General features: G+C 43.9%; 1 protein-coding gene across 2 annotated transcripts in view; it reads right to left on the bottom strand.

Moving 5' to 3' along the window:
* Positions 1 to 880: 880 nt before the first annotated feature.
* The window catches only part of SLC15A2 (solute carrier family 15 member 2), a 74,229-nt gene continuing 52,024 nt past the window's right edge, over positions 881 to 23,085 (bottom strand). For both annotated transcript variants that reach the window (XM_043504937.1, XM_038421908.2), the window contains 7 exons: positions 17,176 to 17,340; positions 14,053 to 14,099; positions 10,222 to 10,332; positions 8,801 to 8,894; positions 4,215 to 4,361; positions 2,403 to 2,507; positions 881 to 1,359 (listed from right to left, as the gene is read on the bottom strand). In XM_043504937.1, the coding sequence (XP_043360872.1) occupies positions 1,162 to 1,359; positions 2,403 to 2,507; positions 4,215 to 4,361; positions 8,801 to 8,894; positions 10,222 to 10,332; positions 14,053 to 14,099; positions 17,176 to 17,340 (867 nt within the window). In that variant the 3' untranslated portion in view covers positions 881 to 1,161. The remainder of the gene's footprint in view (positions 1,360 to 2,402; positions 2,508 to 4,214; positions 4,362 to 8,800; positions 8,895 to 10,221; positions 10,333 to 14,052; positions 14,100 to 17,175; positions 17,341 to 23,085) is intronic.

Raw genomic sequence — 23,085 nt, 5'->3', positions numbered from 1 at the left:
CAGTCACAGCTGCTGCCTCTTCCCACCCCCAGTGGAGGAGGCTGGTTACTGTGGCCCAACCGAACGTTTAGTGTCCAGTGAGCTGTGCAGACTGGACGCTGCCAGATTCCAGTCAAGAACTGGACACCTGAAAACCTTACATGTCCTCTGAGCAGCAGGCCGCTTGCAATGCAGCTGGGCAAAGGCCACCATGCACGTGGCAGAAATAGGAGGCTGGGCCAATAGTGCCTGCCGTGTCCCTTCCTGAGCCAGTCAGCTGGGGGGGCTGAGATGGAAGAACCCTGCTCCCCAGTGCAGTCTTTTCCATAGCTCTTTGCACGTTGCATTCGATTGGCTAATCGGTGGCAGCCGCATGTTCAAATAACTTTATTGGTATGCACAGCATTAACATATGGCGAAGCACAAGAGGCCTCTGTTTTAAAAAACTGTATGCAAAATATGATCCATTTTTAAAGTTTGCGACCCTTTCATACATTCTAGGTTGGGACCCCTGGGTTGAGAAACGCTGGATTAGACGGACAGATTGCACTGTGCACATCTTGTAGGGTAGTTTCTGGGGGACATTTAGTCCTGCAACATTTCATTGCCCATTATTACATGTGGATCTGGAGGCAGAAACCGTAAACCAAGACCCCTGGTAATATATAACAATGGGGGCAAAATGCCCCCCCAAAAAGTCACATGAAGAAATCTTCCATGATTATACGTAACTTTTCCCGACCTTACTGATGACACGGAAACCTCCTACCAATCATCCCACCAAATTGTTCTTCAGTAAATTCCATCCTGTTCTCCCAAATGCCTACATAAATCAGCGGTGTAGTCTCAGAATCCAGCGTACATACTTCCCCCTGCTGCTAAATATATATTTAAAGCCAAGTCACAGAAAATAATTTCTTGGCTAGAAAGGGTGGGCAGATTTAAAATTTCATTGTATTTATTTGTAATAGTGCCTTTAATACTAGGGGAGCTTTCCCAGGCAGTTTTATACAAATTTTCAGACCCCTTGTTTGGGGAAAAGGGGGATATTTCTTCAATTTACTAGAAAGATACATTTCGAGTGAGGGGCCAGAATGCAAAAACCCCGTCCCCGAACCTCCTTGCTTTTTCCTCTTAATGTTCTCTGTTTAAAAAAACAACCCAGCCCAACCCACAGTCATGTTATAGCTTTGTTTTCTGGGGAACGAGGCTGATCACATTTCCATTACTCGGCATCTCTTTCTTCTCTTCTTCTTCTTCTTCTTCTTCTTCTTCTGCTGTCATTTTTTCGGGGTCAACGGTAACGTAGAAATATCCCATGATGGAGAAAATGATACACACAGCAAAGAGAAGGCAAGCGAACAAGACAAACTCAGCCCACTGGAGAAGAAAAAGAACAAAGCTGTGAGGACCCCGTGCCTAATGCGGAGGGCATCACACTACATTTTAAAGTGGCTCTTTAAAAGCAGTACCTTGACTTCCAAGAGTGTTTATGATGGAAGTCATGAGTGGCTTTTCTTGCAACCCACTTAGAAAGCTGCCTTACATATACCATGCTAATTATAAACAGATGGATTATAGATAAAACTAATTGGACCAATCAGATTAGTTTAATTAGGGCTTCTCCTCAGAAGTGTGCCCCATCTGCTTCCACCCTTTTCAATGAATCACTCTTATCACTCTAACAGCTTATGGGCTAGGCAAAAATCTATTCTGTTCCCCATGTGTTTGAATTTAGTGTTAAATTTTAACTAGAAATCAACCCCAACCAGAACCTTTTCTGCAAGCCCCCCAGGATACTGACAGTCTGCAGAAACCCCTATCCACATCCAACCCCGACTGATCCAGACCAACAGGGACAGCTACCCCTTGAGGGCTAGGGGGGCTCAGCCTGACCAATGATGACACAGCTGTGTTGTGTGACGGGTGGACTGATGGTTGCAGTACCCTTTGCTGCCACCGGGGATCTCCTGGGGGGCTAGAGATAGCTGCACAGCCCTAAGAGGCTGTAGTATGCTTGGCTGCCACCAGCAGGGTGCAGGCAGCCAAGGCAAAAAACAGGGATTAACAGACTTCTGGGAGGGTGTTGCAGCTCAGGCCCACCGAGGCAGGGTATATACAGCATTCTGCACATGCTCCCTGCTGCCTCTGCTCCAGCGACACTGGGTATGCCGAACACCAGCCACTACTGACCAATAAACACCTGTGCAGTCTCAGCCCATCTTGGATTTGAACTGCCCGATTTGCTAGGGGGCAGAGAACCCCCTGCTCCTGATGCAGCCAATGGGGCTGCTGAGTGCTTGGGAAGAAAAGTAATCGGGCCCTAAATCTAACAAATGCTTTGCTAGCAGAGACCCGGCCTTGGGATTCTGCCAATGTCCTGACCCCGATTCGAACGTGGTCAGTAATAGTCAAAGCCTTACCTGCTCCAGCAGCGCTGCTTGGGCAACAATGAGCACAATGGCATTCCCAAAGGCCACGGTGAGCAGCCAACCTGCCTGGAGCACTGATTTCATGCTGACGGGAGCCTGAAAATAACAATACAGAGGCCTGATAAGTGGGTTTTCCTTTATTTTCATGTTCAGCTGCTTTCTTTCCCTGTTATTTCCCGGGTTACAGGTATGTGGAGGGGTGGGTGCTCTACACAGAGAGACAGCACTGAGGTGGGAGGAATTTTCCTCTCTACCATGGCCATTTTCTGCCAGGCCCATGGTGCAAGGTGATTACCAAAGGGTAATTCCTCCAAGCAGAGCCCACCCCTGGTCCCAGCCAGTGCCTGGGTCTCGAGCACAGGGGCTTTCCAGGATGTGTGTAAAGTGGGTCCAGGATGGGGTGTGTTGGGATAAAGCAGACATGTCTGGGACAGACCTGTGCCCCCGCTAGCCCCGCGGCTGCAGGCCCCATAGAGTCATACAATTTAAGGCCAGAAATGATCATCTAGTCTGACCCCCTGCACAGCCCAGGCCACAGAATTCAACCCAATCAATTCAACCGCTCTAGCCCATTATCTTGTGGTTGAGTCAGAGCCAAAAGAGACCCAGTCATGACTGAAAGTCTCCCAATGGACGGAGAATTTACCACATCCCTTCGTAAACTGTCCCAATGGTTAATTATCTTCATGGTTAAAAATGTGTACCATAGTTCCAGTACAACTTTGTCTAACTTCAACTTCCAGATGACTAGATCTTGTTATGCCTTTGTCTGCTAGACACCTTCTCTCCATATAAGCACCTATAGACCACGTTCAAGTCGCCTCTGGCCTTCTCTTTGCTAAGCTTTTCTGAGCTCCTTTAGTCTCTCATTGCAAGGCTTTGTAGCTCTTTCTTGAACCCTCTTAAAATTTACAACATCCTTTTTAATGTGGGGACACTAAAACTGGACCCCAATGCTGTACACAGAGGCTATATAAGTATATCTTCTTATTCCTACTCAGTATTCCGCTATTTATACATCCAAGGACCACCCCCATTTCTCTAGTGAGAATCAAACTGAAAAGACAGGAAAGAGTTAAAAAGTAAGCTTTTAGAGCCCAAATCTCACTTCCATTACACCCATGTAACCCCAATAACTGCAGGGGGCATGCACAGCTGTAAATGCAATGGGTCTACACATGAGTAGTAGCAAGGGCTCATTTGACCTCTAGATAACAGGTCAAATTATCTGCTGGTGTCCATTGCAGTCAGTAGAGCTGCACCAACTTGCACCAGCAGCGAACAGAGTCATTCATGTTATATTTTGGTTGCTTTCTCTATAAAATATGCACAAAAAATGTGAAGAAGAAAATCATCTCGGTGGAAACTGATGCTTTGGCATTTGGGTCCTTCCCCTTAAAAAGTTACTGGCCCAAATTCTGCTTGTTGTTTCAGTCCTGACTTGACAGGAGGTTGCCTGAGTATAGTTTAGAGCAGAATCTGGACCATCTACGTTAACCATTTCCCCAAGTCTGCCTCACAATCCCCAATTTCTTATAACTGCAACCCAGTAATATTTTGCCCTCTTAAAGCATCCTTCATTCAGGGGTCTCAAGGCACTTTCAACGCTTGACTGAATTTAGTTTCACACCCCTTCTCTGAGATAGACGCATCGCTATCCCCAATTTAAACTGAAGCACAGAGATGTTACCACTGTCATGCCCACAGCCTTGTTACAAGTCAGTGGCAGAGGCAGGAATAGAGAAAAAAGGAGTCAAGACTCATGGATTCTAAACTACAAGCCATCAATCCCAAGTACAATACCTGGGAATAAGAGAACGCTAGTCCCGTAATGGAGAACATCACTTCCCCGGCTGATATTAACACGTACTGTGGCAATTGCCAAGCAATATGGACATTGTTGGCCAGGATATCTTCCATCTTCCGTGCTTCAACAGTGTGTGCAGAAGTCTAAGTGGGAAAATAAAAAGTAATGTTGATTAGCTGTTGAGATCTATATTACATTGGCTTTCCATGCAGAATTTACCAAAAATGGGGTTTCCTTTAAAGATTGAAGCAAAATCCTGCCCTTGAATTCATTAGGTGGATCTGAATTGTGCTCTTCCTCTCTACTAGCAAAATTCTGGGCAAGTCAGGAGGAATCACGATCTGCTGCACAGATCTAAGAGAGGATTATTGTTCTAAACCTCTGCCAGATGGACCCAGACAGTTTATTGTAAATTCATTTACAAAGCATTTATTTTGTTTTCCTAGATTTCAGTAAAATCTGCTCAAATTTAGAGAGAGAAAGATTTGAGTTGTAGCCAAGAAAACACTGGGCTACACTGACTTAAAGTCAACAGCAAACTCTGCTTTCAGCACCAAACTCTGCTTTCAGGAAGGATATTATGTAGAACATAAATGTGCAGAAGATGCACTAAAGGGAGGCAAATCAAGAGACTGTATTTTAGAAGGCTAAAAGGGGGGAGAAGAGTTCTAAAGAGGATGGATCTATTCTTCTCAGTGGTAGCAGATGACAGAACAAGGAGTAATAGTCTCAAATTGCAATGGGGGAGGTTTAGGTTGGATATTAGGAAAAAGTTTTTCACTAGGAGGGTGGTGAGGCACTGGAATGGGTTACCTAGGGAGGTGGTGGAATTTCCTTCCTTAGAGGTTTTTACGGTCAGGCTTGACAAAGCCCTGGCTGGGATGATTTAGTTGGGGATTGGTCCTGTTTTGAGCAGGGGGTTGGACTAGATGACCTCTGGAGGTCCCTTCCAACCCTGATATTCTATGATTCTAGACCCAAAAGAAATGTCACTAACCCCTTAAAATAATTGGAGATTGATGAAAGTCAGATGGAGACAGTGTCCCTCGTGATTTACATCTTTACATCTTACAGTTCAACTGTGCTAACATGCCATACATGGCGTGTCGTTCATTTATTTATATAGCGCCCATCACAGTGGATCTGGGTGCTGTACAATTCATAGTAATAATTAGAACTGAGCTGCGCCTGGAGAGAAATGGCCACTCAGGCAACAGAAAAAAAAAATTGCCCAGAGGGGAAGAGATGGTCATGACTGGCCATCTCTCCAGCTGCCTGTGGCTTCCCTCAATACCCATCTACTTGAAGAGCTGCTGAAACTCTTGGGGCTAGTTTGTTATTTTTATGCACTGGTACAATATTGGCCAATCATTGTGGGGATAAACAAAAGTGAAATGAACATCCTTGATTTTCAATGTCCAAGCTGAAAGAAATGCTCCAAAGAAAGTAAGGAAAGAGCAAAAACAAGAAAAGGGTTTGAGAAACTCTTGCATTTTTACAGGTTTCAGAGTAGCAGCCGTGTTAGTCTGTATTCGCAAAAAGAAAAGGAGTACTTGTGGCACCTTAGAGACTAAAAAATTTATTAGAGCATAAGCTTTCGTGAGCTACAGCTCACTTCATCGGATGCATCCTGTAGCTGAAGCTGTAGCTCACGAAAGCTTATGCTCTAATAAATTTGTTAGTCTCTAAGGTGCCACAAGTACTCCTTTTCTTCTTGCATTTTTAGTAATTTAAGGGGGTGGTGTTAATAACGTAGGTCAAGAAATGCATTTGTTTACAGTGCCTGGATTTTGCGTTAGTGGCCCCTTACTGATGGAGGGCCAAAATTAGGAAGTAAACAAAAAAAAAAGCCAGGTTGATTTCTGTTCTTCTGTGCTATAGGCTTGTGGGAATACATGGAAACAATTGGTCTTTGTGTGCAAAGTGGTGCAATCTTTTTTGCCAAATAAGAAATCCCCGAAATACACATTTTAAAAATAAAAGTAAGTGTGTGGGCGGTTAAGGGCTCCCTGAGTCCCCACCAGCCCTCACTTCAATTTGTTTATGTTCCTCCTACCCCCATTCATAGAATATAAGGGGTTCTCTAAGCAAAACAAACAAACATGAAAAAAGGTCCTTTTCTCAGGGGAAGGATCACTTGATGATGATCTGTTCTGTTCATTCCCTCTGGGGCACCTGGCAGGATACTGGGCTATATGGAGCTTTGATCTGATCCACTATAGCCGTTTTTATGTTCTTATGCTCTCTTTTCCTTATGAGATGGGAATCCAGATGAAACAAAAAGGAAAGCACAGCTGGCCTGTCTCTTAGACAGTCTTTCACAAATCAGCCCTTTGGGCTTGGGCTTTCAGCAGGTCTCTTGCCTTTAATTAAAGTCTACCTCCAGCCACTCCTCTTGGGGCATTCTGCTCTACAGCTGGTCCATGCAGTTCCAGGGACGGTGATACCTGCACCTGTGTTCCTCTTGGCTGATCTCTCTCCATGGTCAGTAGTCTCTGCCTGTTCAGTGTCCCCTTCCTGTGGCAGGTTTTCCTTTTTTAAACTCCCCCCTCCCTTACCCTGCAGGCAGAGCTAGCTTTACAGGTGTGCCTCATTAGTGCTGAACAAGCCCAGAAATGCTCACGAGTTTCCTCTCCACCAGAGTGGGGGGGGAGGTGCCCCTGCAGAGCAAGGCTAATTTAAGTTCAGTATTCTCCATCTAGGAAGAGCAACAGCTACTCTAAAAATAATGGGCTGGGCCTGAACTAGTGCTAACCGGTGTTGCTCCATTCAAGTCAATCCAGCGGCACCAGTTTACACGGCTGATGATCTGGCCCAATATAGCATAATGAATCTGTGTCCACTTAGGACTACACAGATGTTACTCTTCTGCATAGCTCTGACAATAGGAATAAAATCCAAATTCTCGTGCCTCCAAAGCACAGATCTCTACCATTTAAAATGAAGAAGAAACACCATTAGCGGTCAGGGCCTATGATACATAGCTGAAGCTGAGCAGTCCTGATTCCATCCAGTAGAGGGCAGCATTATGCATATATCTGAGTCAGCTCATTCTAACGTGATTATTTACACTATAAAATGACTTTTATTTAATCACACTATTGATTACATGAGTTGCAGAGATAAGGAAAATATCCCTTTGCAGAGGATAAATAAGTTGGCCAAGAGCCAGTTGCTGATTTGCAGAACTGGAGCAAGGTTGTTAAGGTAACCAAAATTGTAAAAGTTATCTGAGCAAAAAGATACCATGCAAATGATGCTGTTATTTATTGTGGCAAATGCAGATAGGAGGCACTTGGCATATCAAAGTTTAATGCATAAAGTTTGGAATGCTTGGACTTCAGAGACAGACTTAAGAGTATATTCTCAAGGACTTGGTGAGTGTGACTCCTGATAGCATTTATGGGTTAGCTACATAAATCCCTGTTCATAAAGATGACAGTGTATGTCTATTCCCTCTAGGATTCTACCCCCATTCTAGCACTGGCTGATTATTTGTGGTTGCAGTTTTTTCCTTAGATCATTGGGCTTTCCAGACATGGACATATCCTATTAATTACCCAATAGAGAGACTTTATTACCAGGAGTAGCTAATGGCACTTTGCTAGCCGAATCACAAGATTGTGGTCAGAGACAGAGAGAACAGTTGAGCAGTGTGTCCTGTCAAGTCTGGTTTATCTGTATGGCTGTGCGCTGGAAAGGCTTAAATAGTAACTGATCTGATCACATTTATATACTTAGCCTTTGCCAACCAGAACAGAACGGAAGACCTGAGCAGGGGCAATCGGTCAAAAGGATCTGCATAGCTCAGAGGGTGTTCAAACCCCAGCAAGGGGTGGTTTATTCATGAAACCCTTCCTTTCCATTACTCAACCAGCCAAGTAAAAAGGCTTTCCTTAGTTACAGCCCAAATTTACTACATAGAGCCCTGCTGAGGACTGGAAGGACAGAGAAAGGTCTTTCCAACCTTACTCACAGTTTTGCACCCTGCCCCCATCTCAAATCCATAAGACATGTCATAGTGGCCTAAAATTTGGTAGGTTAGGTCTGGGGACATGGTAGAATGTTTCTGCAAAGTGATGTGGGCAAGCGATTTCCATTAGGACAGTATTTCAGTGATCACACATAGACAAGACCTGAATGTCTCATCCAAAAGATGGTGTCTCCAGCAGCCCAGTGCCCCCTAGTACATGTTGGTCAGTATTAACTCAGTGCAAACAATGTTGCTCAGTGAAACTGCCAAGAGCAATTCATGGATCACATGGATCATATGGTTTTCCTTGGAGGATTCCCATCCGATGTACTGGCCAGGCCTTACCCCTTGTTTAACTTGAAAGATCTGATAAAATGACAGCTTGTGGTGGGATGGCTGCAGGCTGCATTAATTCACATGGGTGCGTACCAAAAATCTTCCTTAAACTTCCATTGACCCACATGTAAATCATGCCTTTAGATGGCTACTCCCCTATACCTGCCAGGGCAAAGGAATAGTTAGCAGTTGCCAGTGGAAGAGCAAGAACACTGACAGATAGGGGCTGAATGCAGAATGGAAACAACATGTTAAAATAAAAGGGTAACTTACGTTAGTTATAACAATGGTGTACGATGCTCCAAAGTCAAGCAGGCCTAGGTCCAGGCTGAATTCCTCAGCTTCGGTATTGCATTGTACATTGTATCTTGATACAAGGACAAAGTACAGTATTTCCTGGTTAGTTTCATAGACACAGAGCACAGAACACAGCCATTAAAAATACTCCTGAAGTGGAGTAGGGGGATTGAGTAACCTACAGCTGTAGTCATATAAATCTCCATGGGCTGCTCTAGAGTTTTTCCTATTGCTTTGAGTTCCCTTCCTTTTAGGACTACTTTGTGAGTATTGGTTAAATTCAGCTTATGGTACATTAAATTCCTCACAGTTTTTAAATGATTTCTGCTTCCATGTGGCACTGATCTCCTTATTTCCTAGGTTTATTTTTCTTCCAAATTAAATCCCGCTCCTTCAAGGTTTGTGGACCAGACAATTCAGAAGGGCCCATAGAGTCTTCAGCTCTCTTAAGAAAATGAGCTCTCCGCCGCTACAACCTAGTTAACTATTTGCTTTCAAAAGAACAGGACTTGTCCACAGAAAGAACACACCTGAAGGCAAGTGAGATTTCCATTCAGATGCATAGCGGCTGGACACAGTTACCAGCGTGGTGGCTGAGTCTCCCTAATTTCGGCAATAAAGCTTTTGGGCAGAGGTGCTTAGGAAGGGGGAAGTTGTGCAAACTTTTTTTGAACCGAACAGGTGTTAGAGTAATGGGCACCTTAGAAATACCAGAGTATTCAGTTCAGGCAGTGCTGCCAAACCTAAAGCCCAGCTGAGATGGGGTGAAATACCAGCATGGCATCTCCCACCCAAGCTCCAGCACTATGTGGTGTAGAACACAAATGGCAATGGTGCCAAGAACTCAGTGCTGATTATAGCTTGAGCCTCACAGAGAATCATGCTTGTTATCATTGGTCTGGCAGGGGCACCGTGCAGGGCTCTCTCATCCTCCTGTTTAACAGATAACCATCCCTACAATTCCCCTAGCTAAAATAAGATACTGGGCCAAACTGCTATGTCTTTTCTCTGGTAATGGAAGTCCAGATTATGGATTTCAGAATTTGCCCCCCTCACTGTATCCTAATCATCTATCCCAAGCAGTAATAGCCTTGAAAAAAGAGTGAGTCTTGGCATTGACTGGATGCTGAATTAATCTGACTACAGATCACACAAAGGGACCTTGATCTGCTGGACACCCTGTGGAGTAACAACACTGCTTCCCTCCAAGTCTATATGAATGGGACAAGGCTCTTGTTCTGCTCTCCACTTGGCCAACGTGTCTGCTTTTACAAATGTAGTGAGCAAACTGGGAGATAGTGCTAAAGGACCTTTGTATCAGCCCGAGAAAAGCCCCACCTAGCCTGAGCGCGGAATGAACTTCAGATGTTGACTTTAGCCAAGTTAAGGAATCTTACTTTCCCCTCTCTAACGTTGTGTAATCTGAAACACTGTAGTTCTTATTAACACTGATGATCTGCTCTTTGCCAGTGGTGACGTTGACATCTTGGTCCAAAGCATTAATGAACCTGCAAGGAAGCCATATTTTATTATGGTGTCATATGAATCTGGAGAAATACAGCACCAGATATTTTACGTGAGCCACTCAATCTCTCCTAATGCGCTTTATACTTTTGTGACAGGGTCAGGCCAGATGACTACAGGAGAGTCATAGAAGGCAGATATATTAGCCCCAGGTTAAATAGGTCCCTTTCCCCTGGGTAAGGTAACAGGGAAGGTTCCAGAACAATCAGGAACTTTCTGGAAACAATTAAGACAGACAGGCTGATTAGCACACCTGCAGCCAATCAAGAAGCTGCTAGAATCAATTAAGATAGGCAGGCTAATCAGGGCACCTGGGTTTAAAAAGGAGCTCAATTCAGTTTGTGGTGCGTGCAAGGAGCTGGGAGCAAGAGGCACAAGAAACTGAGAGTGAGACATGTACTACTGCAAGACTGAGAAGTACCAGCATTATCAGACATCAGGAGGAAGGTCCTGTGGTGAGACTAAAGAAGGTTTTGGGAGGAGGCCATGGGGAAGAAGCCCAGGGAGTTGTAGCTGTCATGCAGCTGTTACAGGAGCCACTGTAGACAGCTGCAAACCACAGGGCCCTGGGCTGGAACCCGGAGTAGAGGGTGGACCTGGGTTCCCCCCATCCCTCCAACTCCCTACTTGATACCAGAGCAGTTGACCTGGACTGTGGGTTCCACCAGAGGGGAAGGTCTCTGGCCTGTTCCCCAATCCACTAGATGGATCAGCAGAGACTGTGGGGATTGTTCTTCTTCCTTTCCCCCATGCTGGCCAGTGAAGAGGCTGACTGAGAGAATGGCAGATTTGAGCCGCGAAAGTGGCCAAACTGAGGGCTGCCGTGAACCTCTGAGGCGAGCAAATCCGCCAATAAGCGCAGGACCCACCATGGCAGAGGAGGAACTTTGTCACACCTTTTAATTGTTATGGCCTGGCAGATGCCAACATTTAAGCCTAGGCTGTTGCCCACCTATTCATTCTATGATTACTGGTTCCCATCCTCATATAATTTAACCCCTTGTTTTCCCCAGAGTTGACTGCCACTGCACCCCCTTTCTCCCCTATGAGCTGGCTGTTAGAACTTGCAGGCAACCTCTGTTGAGACACTTTCTTGGACCTACTGGCAGGGCTGCTCCAAGAGGAGATTTGATCTCTTCCAAGGAAACTAGGCCTTATCTGCACTAGAAAGGGTTTACCAGTGTAGCTGTACTGGCAAGTTGACATGCAGTTCATACTGGCAGTGCATTTCCAGGGATAGCTTATACCAATTCCAACTGAAATAAGTTATACCAGCAAAAGGACTTTTTGGCCAGTATAACTGTGTTTACACTAGTGTTTTTGCTTGCATTTTGATGTTGGTCATGGGTGTGATTTTTTTTCACGCTCCTAACGGACATGGCTATTTCAGCAAAACGTGTAAGTGCAGATCAGGCCTAAGCACTGGAGCTGGTTATAATTTTTTTAAAACAAAAAATTGGCTTTTTCAGCTACATGGAAGTTTCCATATAAATGTCTTTTTCAACACAGTATTTTGGATTGTTTGTTGAAAAAACGATGTTGTTTCAGTTACCAAAAACTGAAAAAATGTAGGTGGTCAGGAAAAAGGTCTCAGTAAGAGCAAAAATGTTTGCCCAAACAGTTGAATTTTTTCAGTTTTCAGTTGTCAAAAACTGGAAAAAAAATAAACTGTTCTGTTTTTTTGGCAAATGAATCAAACCAAATAATGTTTTCAGTGAAAACCCCAAACATTTTGAAGAAAAAAATCTCAATGAAAACTGTCAGAATTTTCCCCAGGAAAATAAAAAACTTCCTGATCAGCTTTACTAAGCATGCCTTCCTGTGATGTTCAATCATCACTCCCGCACAGTGGTTATGAAAATGCTACTAGCTACAGCTAACCCACAAGGCAATGAATGATACACTATACTGGGGCTGTGCACCAAGATATCTGGCCGTGAGTAATGTTTGCCTTCAGCAGAGAGGTTCTTCTTCAGACCTTCCTTCCACCAGGCACTTACACTGCAGAGTTTGAAATCAGTACACAGTTTTACAGTACTCGGTGCTGCTTCTAAAGCAGCCTGAGCACAAGGGGCAGGCCGGGGCAGGCCTCGGGCTGGGCATTCTGGAGATGGGAGGAAGGAAGTGGGAGGAAAGGGGGTGCCGCTGGGGCAGATCAGAATGTAACAGATTGTCAATATACTGTAATGTACTAAACAAATCTTATAGATTTAAGTTAAACATTATTTAATTTGGGTTAAGACCTTTGGGGTACGCAGTGTTAAAAATGCAATTGTATATGTGCTGTTGTGACATTGTATGTACCTGCTATAGTAGGGAGAGGGGAGGCTAATGAATTTTCTCCATTATCAACCCTTTGATGTCCATCTCTTCCCACCGGGGAGAAATGCACATACTTGTTCAAACTGGATTCTCCAGAGACCAACCAGGGTTTAGATAGACTCAGGGCCATCTTCCTGATCCAGCACATGACCAGGACCCCATGTCCCTGGAGGGCCGCAGTCCTTAAGGGAGTATTGGGAGGACTTGACCTAATTGGGCCTCATAAGACCATGTGCTTGTTCTGATCTGAAGCTCTGATGAGCTTTTAACCACAAGGATGCCCCTTGGGCGAGGTATGAAAAGACTGCACTTGGCAGAACCCACATGAGAGTTGGGATGAATTTTGGGAAGCTTATTAACCTGCGTGTAGGTTCTTTCATGGTTTTTAATATGTTTCCTCTGTACTGGTTTCACCTTAGGAACAAAGGCTGGCTTAGAAAAAGCTGTGTGACTTATATCTGTAGCACTTTGCTGCTATCCATATCTGAAGAGAAAACAAGGAAGTATCCTAGGGCAACTATCTGGCCTGGGAATATGCTGGTCAGAAGGGAGAGAGGCATGTCTCCACCCAAGAGAGGCAACAGCCGAGTGTGGGTGCCCTAGCTGTACCACTGAGAAGAAATGCCCTGAACGGTGACACAGCACTTCTGTACAACTCCAGTACTGAAGCAGGGGCGCAAGTTAGGTCAACCATGTGCCAGGGGGCAAAACTGAGTAGGGGAAGTGCAGGCTGCCTCTCATTAACCTCAGTGCCATCCTGGCAGTGGTGCCAGCACTGCATCCATCCCTGGGTGCCTGATTCTCTGCTGCCTGACACCTTGTATAATCCCTTACACCTGAGCAACATGGAGGTCAAACTCTGCCATCACTTGGAATGGAGAATTCTGGTTTGGTAGCTGTAGACAGATGCCTGCAAGGGTCAATGACTGCACAAGGTGCAGGAGAGGGGAGAATCAGGCCTGAACTGGGATGGGATGAATGATCATTGTGGGTTGGGCAATTTCCAGAGCATCAATGACAGGCCCAGTTAGCTGGTACAGTTTTCCAGCCTGCTTGCTCTCTGGTGCTGTCAGGTCAGGTGCAATAGACGGCTATAGTATCCTCCTCCTTCAAAGTGACAAGAAAGTAGTTGTTTTTTTTCCCCCATCTCAATCCTGAACTTCTTAGGAGGTGACTGCTAGTAATACCTGATTCTGCATGGCAAGTTTGATTTGAATTTTACAGCTCACCAGGGACTGAGCCAAAGTGGCTAACACATGAAGCCTCCTTTCACTCAGGAATATTGATTGGATTCAAACTCTGGCTGAGAAGGGCATCCAAGTTCCATTATCTCCAAACCCCATTAGACAGCACCATACAAACAGCCCAAAAGCAATTCCCACCTGACAGATGACAGCCCCTTGGGTGGTTTTGTTGCCATGTCTGCAATCTAGAAATAAATCAAATAAATAATTACTATTGTTGCCTTTCAAACGAGGTGCAGGGGAAAATATAGAAAGCAGGGGAATTAGGAACCTGATCCAAAGCCCACTGAACTCAATGAGAATCTGCAATAGGCTTTGATTCAGGCCCTAGTGATGAAATCCTGACCCCACTGAAGTCAATGGCAAGATTCCCATTGACTCCAATGGGGGCAGGATTCATAGATTTTAAGGCTAGAAGGGACCGTTAGATCAGCTAGTCTGACCTGCTGAGTAACACAGACCACAGAATTTCACCCGATTACCCCTGTATTGAGCCCAAAAACATATGTTTGACACAAGCATATCTTCCAGAAAGGCATCTGGTCTTGATCTGAAGATATCAACAGATGGAGAACCCACCACTTCCCTTGGTAGTTTCCTCCCAATGGCTAATCACCCTCACTGGTAAAAGTCTGTGCCTTATTTCTAATTCATATTTGTCCAGCTTTAACGTCTTGCCATTGGTTCTTGTTATACCTTTCTTTATTAGTTGAAAGAGCCCATTCGTACCCAGTGTTTTCTCCCTGTTAAGGTGCTTATACACTCTAATCCAGCCACCTCTTCATCTTCATTTGGATTCATTGAACAGGTTGAGCTCTTTAAGTCTCTCACTATAAGGCTTTTTCTCCAGCCCTCAAATTGTTGTTGTGATTCTTCATTTAATCATCATTTTATGATCACTCTATGCAGCTCCTTGATAGGACCCCCAAAGGGGACATATGGAGGGCATGCAAATACACCCTGGAGATGAGAAACATAGCAGCAATTCTAATATTAATTATATTATCTCTTTATTTGAGGAAGGCCAACTGGGTGTTCAGGGCTGGGAAAGACAGAGGAAAACACGGTCCCTACCCAAATGGGTAATAAAATCATAGGGACAGATCCTCAGCCAGCATAGCTCCATTGATGTTCCGTGACCACTGAAGTCAATGGAGCTATGCCAATTTACACTAGCCAAGGATGTGGCCCGTACCATACACAAGGTGATCAGAATATGGGTTTCTCTCAAAGTAGTGCAAACGTTTTACATTCCCCACCCCCAACACACACACACACTTCTTTCTCTACATTAGACTGTTTCTCAGGGCAAGGACCTTGTCTTCTGACATACCTATAAAATGCCTATCATGTTTTTGGTGCTGTATGCTTCTCTATACATAATAAACAAGTAGTCATAACGGATAGTAAACACATGTATAATAAATAACAACAGCGTTTATTTAAATGGTGGGCACATGGGAAATAGCATCGCCTTTTAGTGGAGCAGACCAGTTAAATTATTATTGGCTGTAATCAATGCACCCTAGAGCTGTTAATTTCTTTATCTACAGTTCAGGGGCTCCAAAGATGGGAGAACATCACAGAAAGCTTCTCCAAGCTGGCTCTCACAAGCAAAGCCCAACAGACCTGTGTCAGCAATGGGCAAACCCAGCAGTCCCTAACGACGGTGAGATATGTCCTGCTTTCAGTGCCAGCAGCCCAGTCCAATGACATCATAGAATTTAGTCAGTAAGAAAGCTGGCCCATTGCCTGCAGTGTAAATGAAAATATCATTTGGACCCCAGGCTTTAGAAAAATAAGGGTCAGATACAGCTCAGAAGTGTGAAATTTGCACCTATATTGCTAGGCTGGTGAACTGGATGGAGGGGTGCCTCTCTCTGAGTGCAAACCCTGGCCCCCAGGTTCTGCCTCTGGTGTAGAGAGCAAGTATAAATTCCAATTGAGGCTACATAGCAGCCCTGCCAGCTGACGCTGCCTAGGTGATGAGCTCAATCTCACAGTCAGCCTTGCCTGGCTCCTCCCATGTTTCTGTTGAATTTGTGGCTGTCCTGGGTAACTAAGGCCCCAAGGCAGAGTAGGGCTCGCTGCAAAGGTGCCAAGCTGGCCCTAAAATTTACAGGTGATGCTGAGGAGCACTGAATCCTGGCATATTCAGAGCTGCTCTCAAAGCTCTTCCAAGCACATGTCCAACATAGTACTACTTCATTCTTTTAAGGGAAAAGATGACAGAGTTTTGTGCTGACAACTCTTGTGATTTCATCACGAGCCTTGTGGTATCTGATTTTTTTCTTAAAGCCCCAGCTTCTGGAATCAAGAGATCTCATGAGAGTTGCAGGTTTGGGTTTTTGGGTTTTTTTTTAAAGTGAGTTTCTAGTCTTCATGTTTGTGGAGAAAAGTTTGAGAACAGGACCTGAATGCAGCCTAAAGGCTCCAAAACAGAAAGACCAAGAGAATGAACTTCAGATGCAAACTGACTTTTTTTTATAATCTCCTGATTTTTAAGCCAATCTTGTGATTTTGAGCATTCTAATGCGCAATTTTCGAATGCGTGTGGCTGGCAACACGAAGCGACAAGGCTGAGGAATCCCTGGAGGTAGCGTGTTTCAACCCGAGGCCAGAGTCCAATCACATTTACCCCTAGGTCAAATCTGGAGACCCTCAATTTGCTTCAATAGAGATTCTTTGGCTTCATATAGGTGATCAGAATCTGGCCCACAGTGTCCAGTATACATCTCCAAGGCCATTGCAACAATTCCAGCACACCAAGCTGGCTCTGCTGCCGGTGCAGAGAGAAGCTAGCGTAATCGTTTGTCCTGTTCAGTAAAACAAATGGGCCTTCTGTGTGCTTTTATTAAAGACTTGTAATAATTAAACCTACAAACATTCTACTGATGTTTTCATTCTATGCCGGGCCCCAGAGTCTCTTTTTAACGTCATTGCTGTATAGCATTCAGATGCTCAGCTTCCCTATCTTCTGTGGCTCTGCTGCCTGGCAGGCACTATTCTGCTCTCTCACTGCAGCGTACACCAGTTTAAACAGTGCCCAGCAACACGGATGCCATAAAATCTGCTAGTTCATTGATCACGAGCAGAACTGAGCACAGATTCAATGCTGCTAACTGAGAAGTCAAGTTTACAGCATCTGAGAGCAATCAGACAGACTCTGCAACTGAGTGAATGAATTAATGAACCCATTACCCCATTGCGTCATCTCAGCCATTGAATTAATACTGTATTTACACTTCAGTCTTCACTTACTAAGTGGCTTGATAGGTTTCCCTCTGACTTGTAGACAATTAAGCTGTATACTGATTTTTCCTGTACGGTGTGGTGAAAAGTGGAAACTGATCCTTGGACCTGCAGATCAAAACCAAGGTTTTGTTGTTCTCCATTCAACATTAATTTTGAATACGCAGCTGGGTCCTGCAAAAAGAAAACAGGCTCTGTTACATATTTTCTTCATAAGAAAAAAGATCAAGTTCTTCCTGGGGAACTGCAATCCCATTCTGACTTCCAGGAAAGTTGTAGAGACAAATTAAGGGAGGGAGGTTAAGGTTAGCTGAAAGTATCTCAGCCTTCTTGATAAATGGCCTATGTTGACCTATGTGCTTGATGCTAGTCCACCCAGAGCTCAGAGCGACTCCTTCAGTTTTAATACTATGCGCTGCTCAGGGTATACTATCTGTGCTTGCTGCTACTGCAGGACAGATCTTCCCCTGGGCTTGTTGCGCCACTCATCAAACTCTATAGCTACAAAAGAAAAGTATGGACAGTCAGTGGCCGATGCATTACCATGCTGAACACCTAATGAGGCTGGCACCCAAAGTACTTGGGATCCTGAAAGGAGAGAGAACTAAGCTGCCAGGTTCAAGTTGAAGTAAACCCCCTCCCCTTCTTTTCTTTTATTCTTTCCAGCTAAATACATTTAAAATCTAAAATCCAAATCTCAGCAGTGACATTTGATTTATATCTAAGCAATGAGAGATGCAGACTGAATGTGGGGTCTTTTTTCTCCTGCACATATTCATCCTGGGATGATTATTCTTCATTCATAGTTATAGGTGAATGCAGTTAGCCATCTGTTCATCTTCTGCTTAAATGCAACTCAAAAATCTCTGTTTAAATTTTGCCATCGAAGACACAGTGCTCTGTCTCTAGAAGGCGGCTCCGTGTCACTCCTTCCAAGCAGGGCTGGCTCAGGGAGTGCAAGGTAACAGCTTTCTGAGTCTCTAAACATATGGGAACATGAATGCTTCCTCTTTCATGCAGTAGCCACAGGGCCCCACCTGCTGAGATAACACCTGAGCTTTCTGTGAATTAGGAAGTCTATGTAGGATGTATTCCATTTAGAAGAATACAAATTTGGGCTAATATTTGCTGCATATGTTATTTGAAAAGCAGTACTTGTGGCACCTTAGAGACTAACAAATTTATTAGAGCATAAGCTTTCGTGAACTACAGCTCACTTCATCGGATGCATTTGGTGGAAAAAACAGAGGAGAGATTTATATACACACACAGAGAACATGAAACAATGGGTTTATCATAGGTTTCAGAGTAGCAGCCGTGTTAGTCTGTATTCGCAAAAAGAAAAGGAGTACTTGTGGCACCTTAGAGACTAACAAATTTATTAGAGCATAAGCTTTCGTGAGAAGTGAGCTGTAGCTCACGAAAGCTTATGCTCTAATAAATTTGTTAGTCTCTAAGGTGCCACAAGTACTCCTTTTCTTTTTGGGTTTATCATACACACTGTAAGGAGAGTGATCACTTAAGATAAGCCATCACCAGCAGCAGGGGGGGGAAAGGAGGAAAACCTTTCATGGTGACAAGCAAGGTAGGCTAATTCCAGCAGTTAACAAGAATATCAGAGGAACAGTGGGGGGTGGGGTGGGGGGGGAGAAATAACATGGGGAAATAGTTTTACTTTCATAGATTCATAGATTCATAGATACTAAGGTCAGAAGGGACCATTCTGATCATCTAGTCCGACCTCCTGCACAGCGCAGGCCACAGAATCTCACCCACCCACTCCTATGAAAAACCTCACCCATGTCTGAGCTATTGAAGTCCTTAAATCATGGTTCAAAGACTTCAAGGAGCAGAGAAGCCTCCCTCAAGTCAACCATGCCCCATGCTACAGAGGAAGGCGAAAAACCTCCAGGGCCTCTCCAATCTGCCCTGGAGGAAAATTCCTTCCCAACCCCAAATATGGCAATCAGCTAAACCCTAAGCATATGGGCAAGATTCACCAGCCAGATACCCAGGAAAGAATTTTCTATAGTAACTCAGATCCCATCCATCTAATATCCCATCTCAGGGGATTTGGCCTATTTACCCTGAATATTTAAAGATCAATTACTTACCAAAATCCCATTATCCCATCATACCATCTCCTCCATAAACTTATCGAGTAGAATCTTAAAACCAGATAGATCTTTTGCCCCCACTGCTTCCCTTGGAAGGCTATTCCAAAACTTCACTCCTCTGATGGTTAAAAACCTTCGTCTGATTTCAAGTCTAAACTTCCTGGTGGCCAGTTTATACCCATTTGTTCTTGTGTCCACATTGGTGCTGAGCTTAAATAATTCCTCTCCCTCTCCTATATTTATCCCTCTGATATATTTATAGAGAGCAATCATATCTCCCCTCAACCTTCTTTTAGTTAAACAAGCCAAGCTCCTTAAGTCTCCTTTCATAAGACAAGTTTTCCATTCCTCGGATCATCCTAGTAGCCCTTCTCTGTACCTGCTCCAGTTTGAATTCATCCTTTTTAAACATGGGAGACCAGAACTGCACACAGTATTCTAGGTGAGGTCTCACCAGTGCCTTGTATAACGGTACTAAAAGCTCCTTATCCCTACTGGAAATGCCTCTCCTGATGCATCCCAAAACCGCATTAGCTTTTTTCACAGCCATATCACATTGGCAGCTCATAGTCATCCTATGATCAACCAATACTCCAAGGTCCTTCTCCTCTTCCGTTACTTCTAATTGATGCGTCCCCAACTTATAGCTAAAATTCTTGTTATTAATCCCTAAATGCATAACCTTACACTTCTCACTATTAAATTTCATCCTATTACTGTTACTCCAGTTTACAAGGTAATCCAGATCCTCCCGTATAATATCCCGATCCTTCTCCGAATTGGCAATACCTCCCAGCTTTGTATCATCTGCAAACTTTATTAGCACACTCCCACTTTTTGTGCCAACGTCAGTAATAAAAAGATTAAATAAGATTGGTCCCAAAAGCGATCCCTGAGGAACTCCACTGGTAACCTCCCTCCAACCTGACAGTTCGTCTTTCAGTAGGACCCGTTGCAGTCTCCCCTTTAACCAATTCCTTATCCACCTTTTGATGTTCATATTGATCCCCATCTTCTCCAATTTAACTAATAATTCCCCATGTGGCATGGTATCAAATGCCTTACTGAAATCTAGGTAAATTAGATCCACTGTGTTTCCTTTGTCTAAAAAATCTGTTACTTTCTCAAAGAAGGAGATCAGGTTGGTTTGGCACAATCTACCTTTTGTAAAACCATGTTGTATTTTGTCCCATTTACCATTGACTTCAATGTCCTTAACTAATATCTCCTTCAAAATTTTTTCCAGGACCTTGCATACTACAGATGTCAAACTAACTGGCCTGTAGTTACCCGGATCACTTTTTTTTCCTTTCTTAAAAATAGGAACTATATTAGCAATTCTCCAATCATTCGGTACTATTCCTGAGTTTACAGATTCATTAAAAATTCTTGCTAATGGTCTTGCAATTTCAGGTGCCAATTCCTTTAATATTCTTGGATGAAGATTATCTGGGCCCCCCGATTTAGTCCCATTAAGCTGTTTCAGTTTCACTTCTACCTCTGATATGGTAATATCTACCTCTATATCCTCCTTCCCATTTGTCATGCTACCATTATCCCAAGATCCTCTTTAGCCTTATTAAAGACTGAGGCAAAGTATTTGTTTAGATATTGGGCCATGCCTAGATTATCTTTAACCTCCACTCCATCCTCAGTGTTAAGCGGCCCCACTTCTTCCTTCTTAGTTTTCTTCTTATTTATATGGCTATAGAACCTTTTACTATTGGTTTTAATTCCCTTTGCAAGGTCCAACTCTACTCGACTTTTAGCCTGTCTCACTTGATCTCTACATGTTCTGACCTCAATTAGGTAGCTTTCCTTGCTGATCCCTCCCATCTTCCACTCCCTGTATGCTTTCTGCTTCTTCTTAATTACCTCTCTAAGATGCTTGCTCATCCAGCTTGGTCTACAACTCCTTCCTATGAATTTTTTCCCCTTTCTTGGGATACAGGCTTCCGATAGCTTCTGCAGTTTTGATTTAAAGTAATCCCAAGCCTCCTCTACCTTTAGATCCATAAGTTCTTCAGTCCAATCCACTTCCCTAACTAATTTCCTTAATTTTTGAAAGTCAGCCCTTTTGAAATCAAAAACCCTAGTTGCAGATTTATTTTTGTTAATCCTTCCATTTAGTTTGAACTGAATTAGCTCATGATCACTTGAGCCAAGATTGTCCCCTACAACCATTTCTTCTATGAGGTCCTCGCTACTCACCAAAATTAAATCTAAAATGGCATCCCCTCTAGTCGGTTCAGCAACTACTTGATGAAGGAATCCATCAGCTATCGCATCTAGGAAAATCTGAGCCCTATTATTATTACTAGCACTGGTCCTCCAGTCTATATCTGGGAAGTTAAAGTCTCCCATGATCATGCAGTTTCCATTAGTATTTACTTTATTAAAGACATTAAAAAGGGCTCTATCCATATCCAAATTAGATCCCGGAGGTCTATAGCACACCCCAAGCACTATCATAGGAGAGGCTTTACTAGTTTTCTTCCCCAATGTAATTTTTGCCCAGACGGACTCTGTCTTATCCATTCCATCGCTTCTTATTTCTTTACATTCTACCTCATCATTGATATACAATGCTACTCCACCCCCTTTACCTTTGTTTCTGTCTTTCCTAAAGAGCACATACCCTTCAATACCTGTAGTCCAGTCATGACTACTATTCCACCATGTTTCTGTTATCCCTATAATATCTGGTTTCACTTCCTGCACCAGTAGCTCTAGTTCCTCCATTTTGTTACCTAGACTCCTCGCATTGGTGTACAAACATCTTAATTTTTGCTGTTTGGACTCACTCACATTTTGTACCCTATTAGGCACAGTCATTCTACAGCCAGTATAACCTATTAGACTAGTATCCACACCGCCCTCGCTCCTTATATACATTCTCCTACCCACGGCTGTATCCTTTCTTACTTCGTCTTCTTCCCTCTCAATGCTAAAATCTGGCGTGGAGATTTTCTGGACATCTCCCATCCATCTCCCCCCAATTCCTAGTTTAAAGCTCTCTTTATCAGTTGTGCAATGTGTAATTACTTTGTGTAATGACTCATCCATTCCCAGTCTCTATTCAAGCCTAAGTTAATTGTATCCAGTTTGCAAATTAATTCCAATTCAGCAGTCTCTCGTTGGAGTCTGTTTTTGAAGCTTTTTTGTTGAAGGATAGCCACTCTTAGGTCTGTAATCGAGTGACCAGAGAGATTGAAGTGTTCTCCAACTGGTTTTTGAATGTTATAATTCTTGACGTCTGATTTGTGTCCATTCATTCTTTTACGTAGAGACTGTCCAGTTTGGCCAATGTACATGGCAGAGGGGCATTGCTGGCACATGATGGCATATATCACATTGGTAGATGCGCAGGTGAAGGAGCCTCTGATAGTGTGGCTGATGTGATTAGGCCCTATGATGGTATCCCCTGAATAGATATGTGGACAGAATTGGCAACGGGCTTTGTTGCAAGGATAGGTTCCTGGGTTAGTGTTTCTGTTGTGTGGTGTGTGGTTGCTGGTGAGTATTTGCTTCAGATTGGGGGGCTGTCTGTAAGCAAGGACTGGCCTGTCTCCCAAGATCTGTGAGAGTGACGGGTCGTCCTTCAGGATAGGTTGTAGATCCTTGATGATGCGTTGGAGAGGTTTTAGTTGGGGGCTGAAGGTGATGGCTAGTGAAATCACAATTTCAGCTCGTGTACGTCGGCGGAAGCACTCTACGTAGAAATCCAGGCTGCTGTTTCGACCTTCAGGAGGAGTCCACCCAGAATCCTTCTCACATATTAACCCACAGAGACCTTCCTGCC

The sequence above is a fragment of the Dermochelys coriacea genome, chromosome 11, assembly GCF_009764565.3.
Source record: "Dermochelys coriacea isolate rDerCor1 chromosome 11, rDerCor1.pri.v4, whole genome shotgun sequence".
Lineage (NCBI taxonomy): Eukaryota > Metazoa > Chordata > Testudines > Dermochelyidae > Dermochelys > Dermochelys coriacea.
The sequence above is the reverse complement of the archived record's forward strand: the minus strand, read 5'-3'. Positions and strand labels throughout refer to the sequence as shown.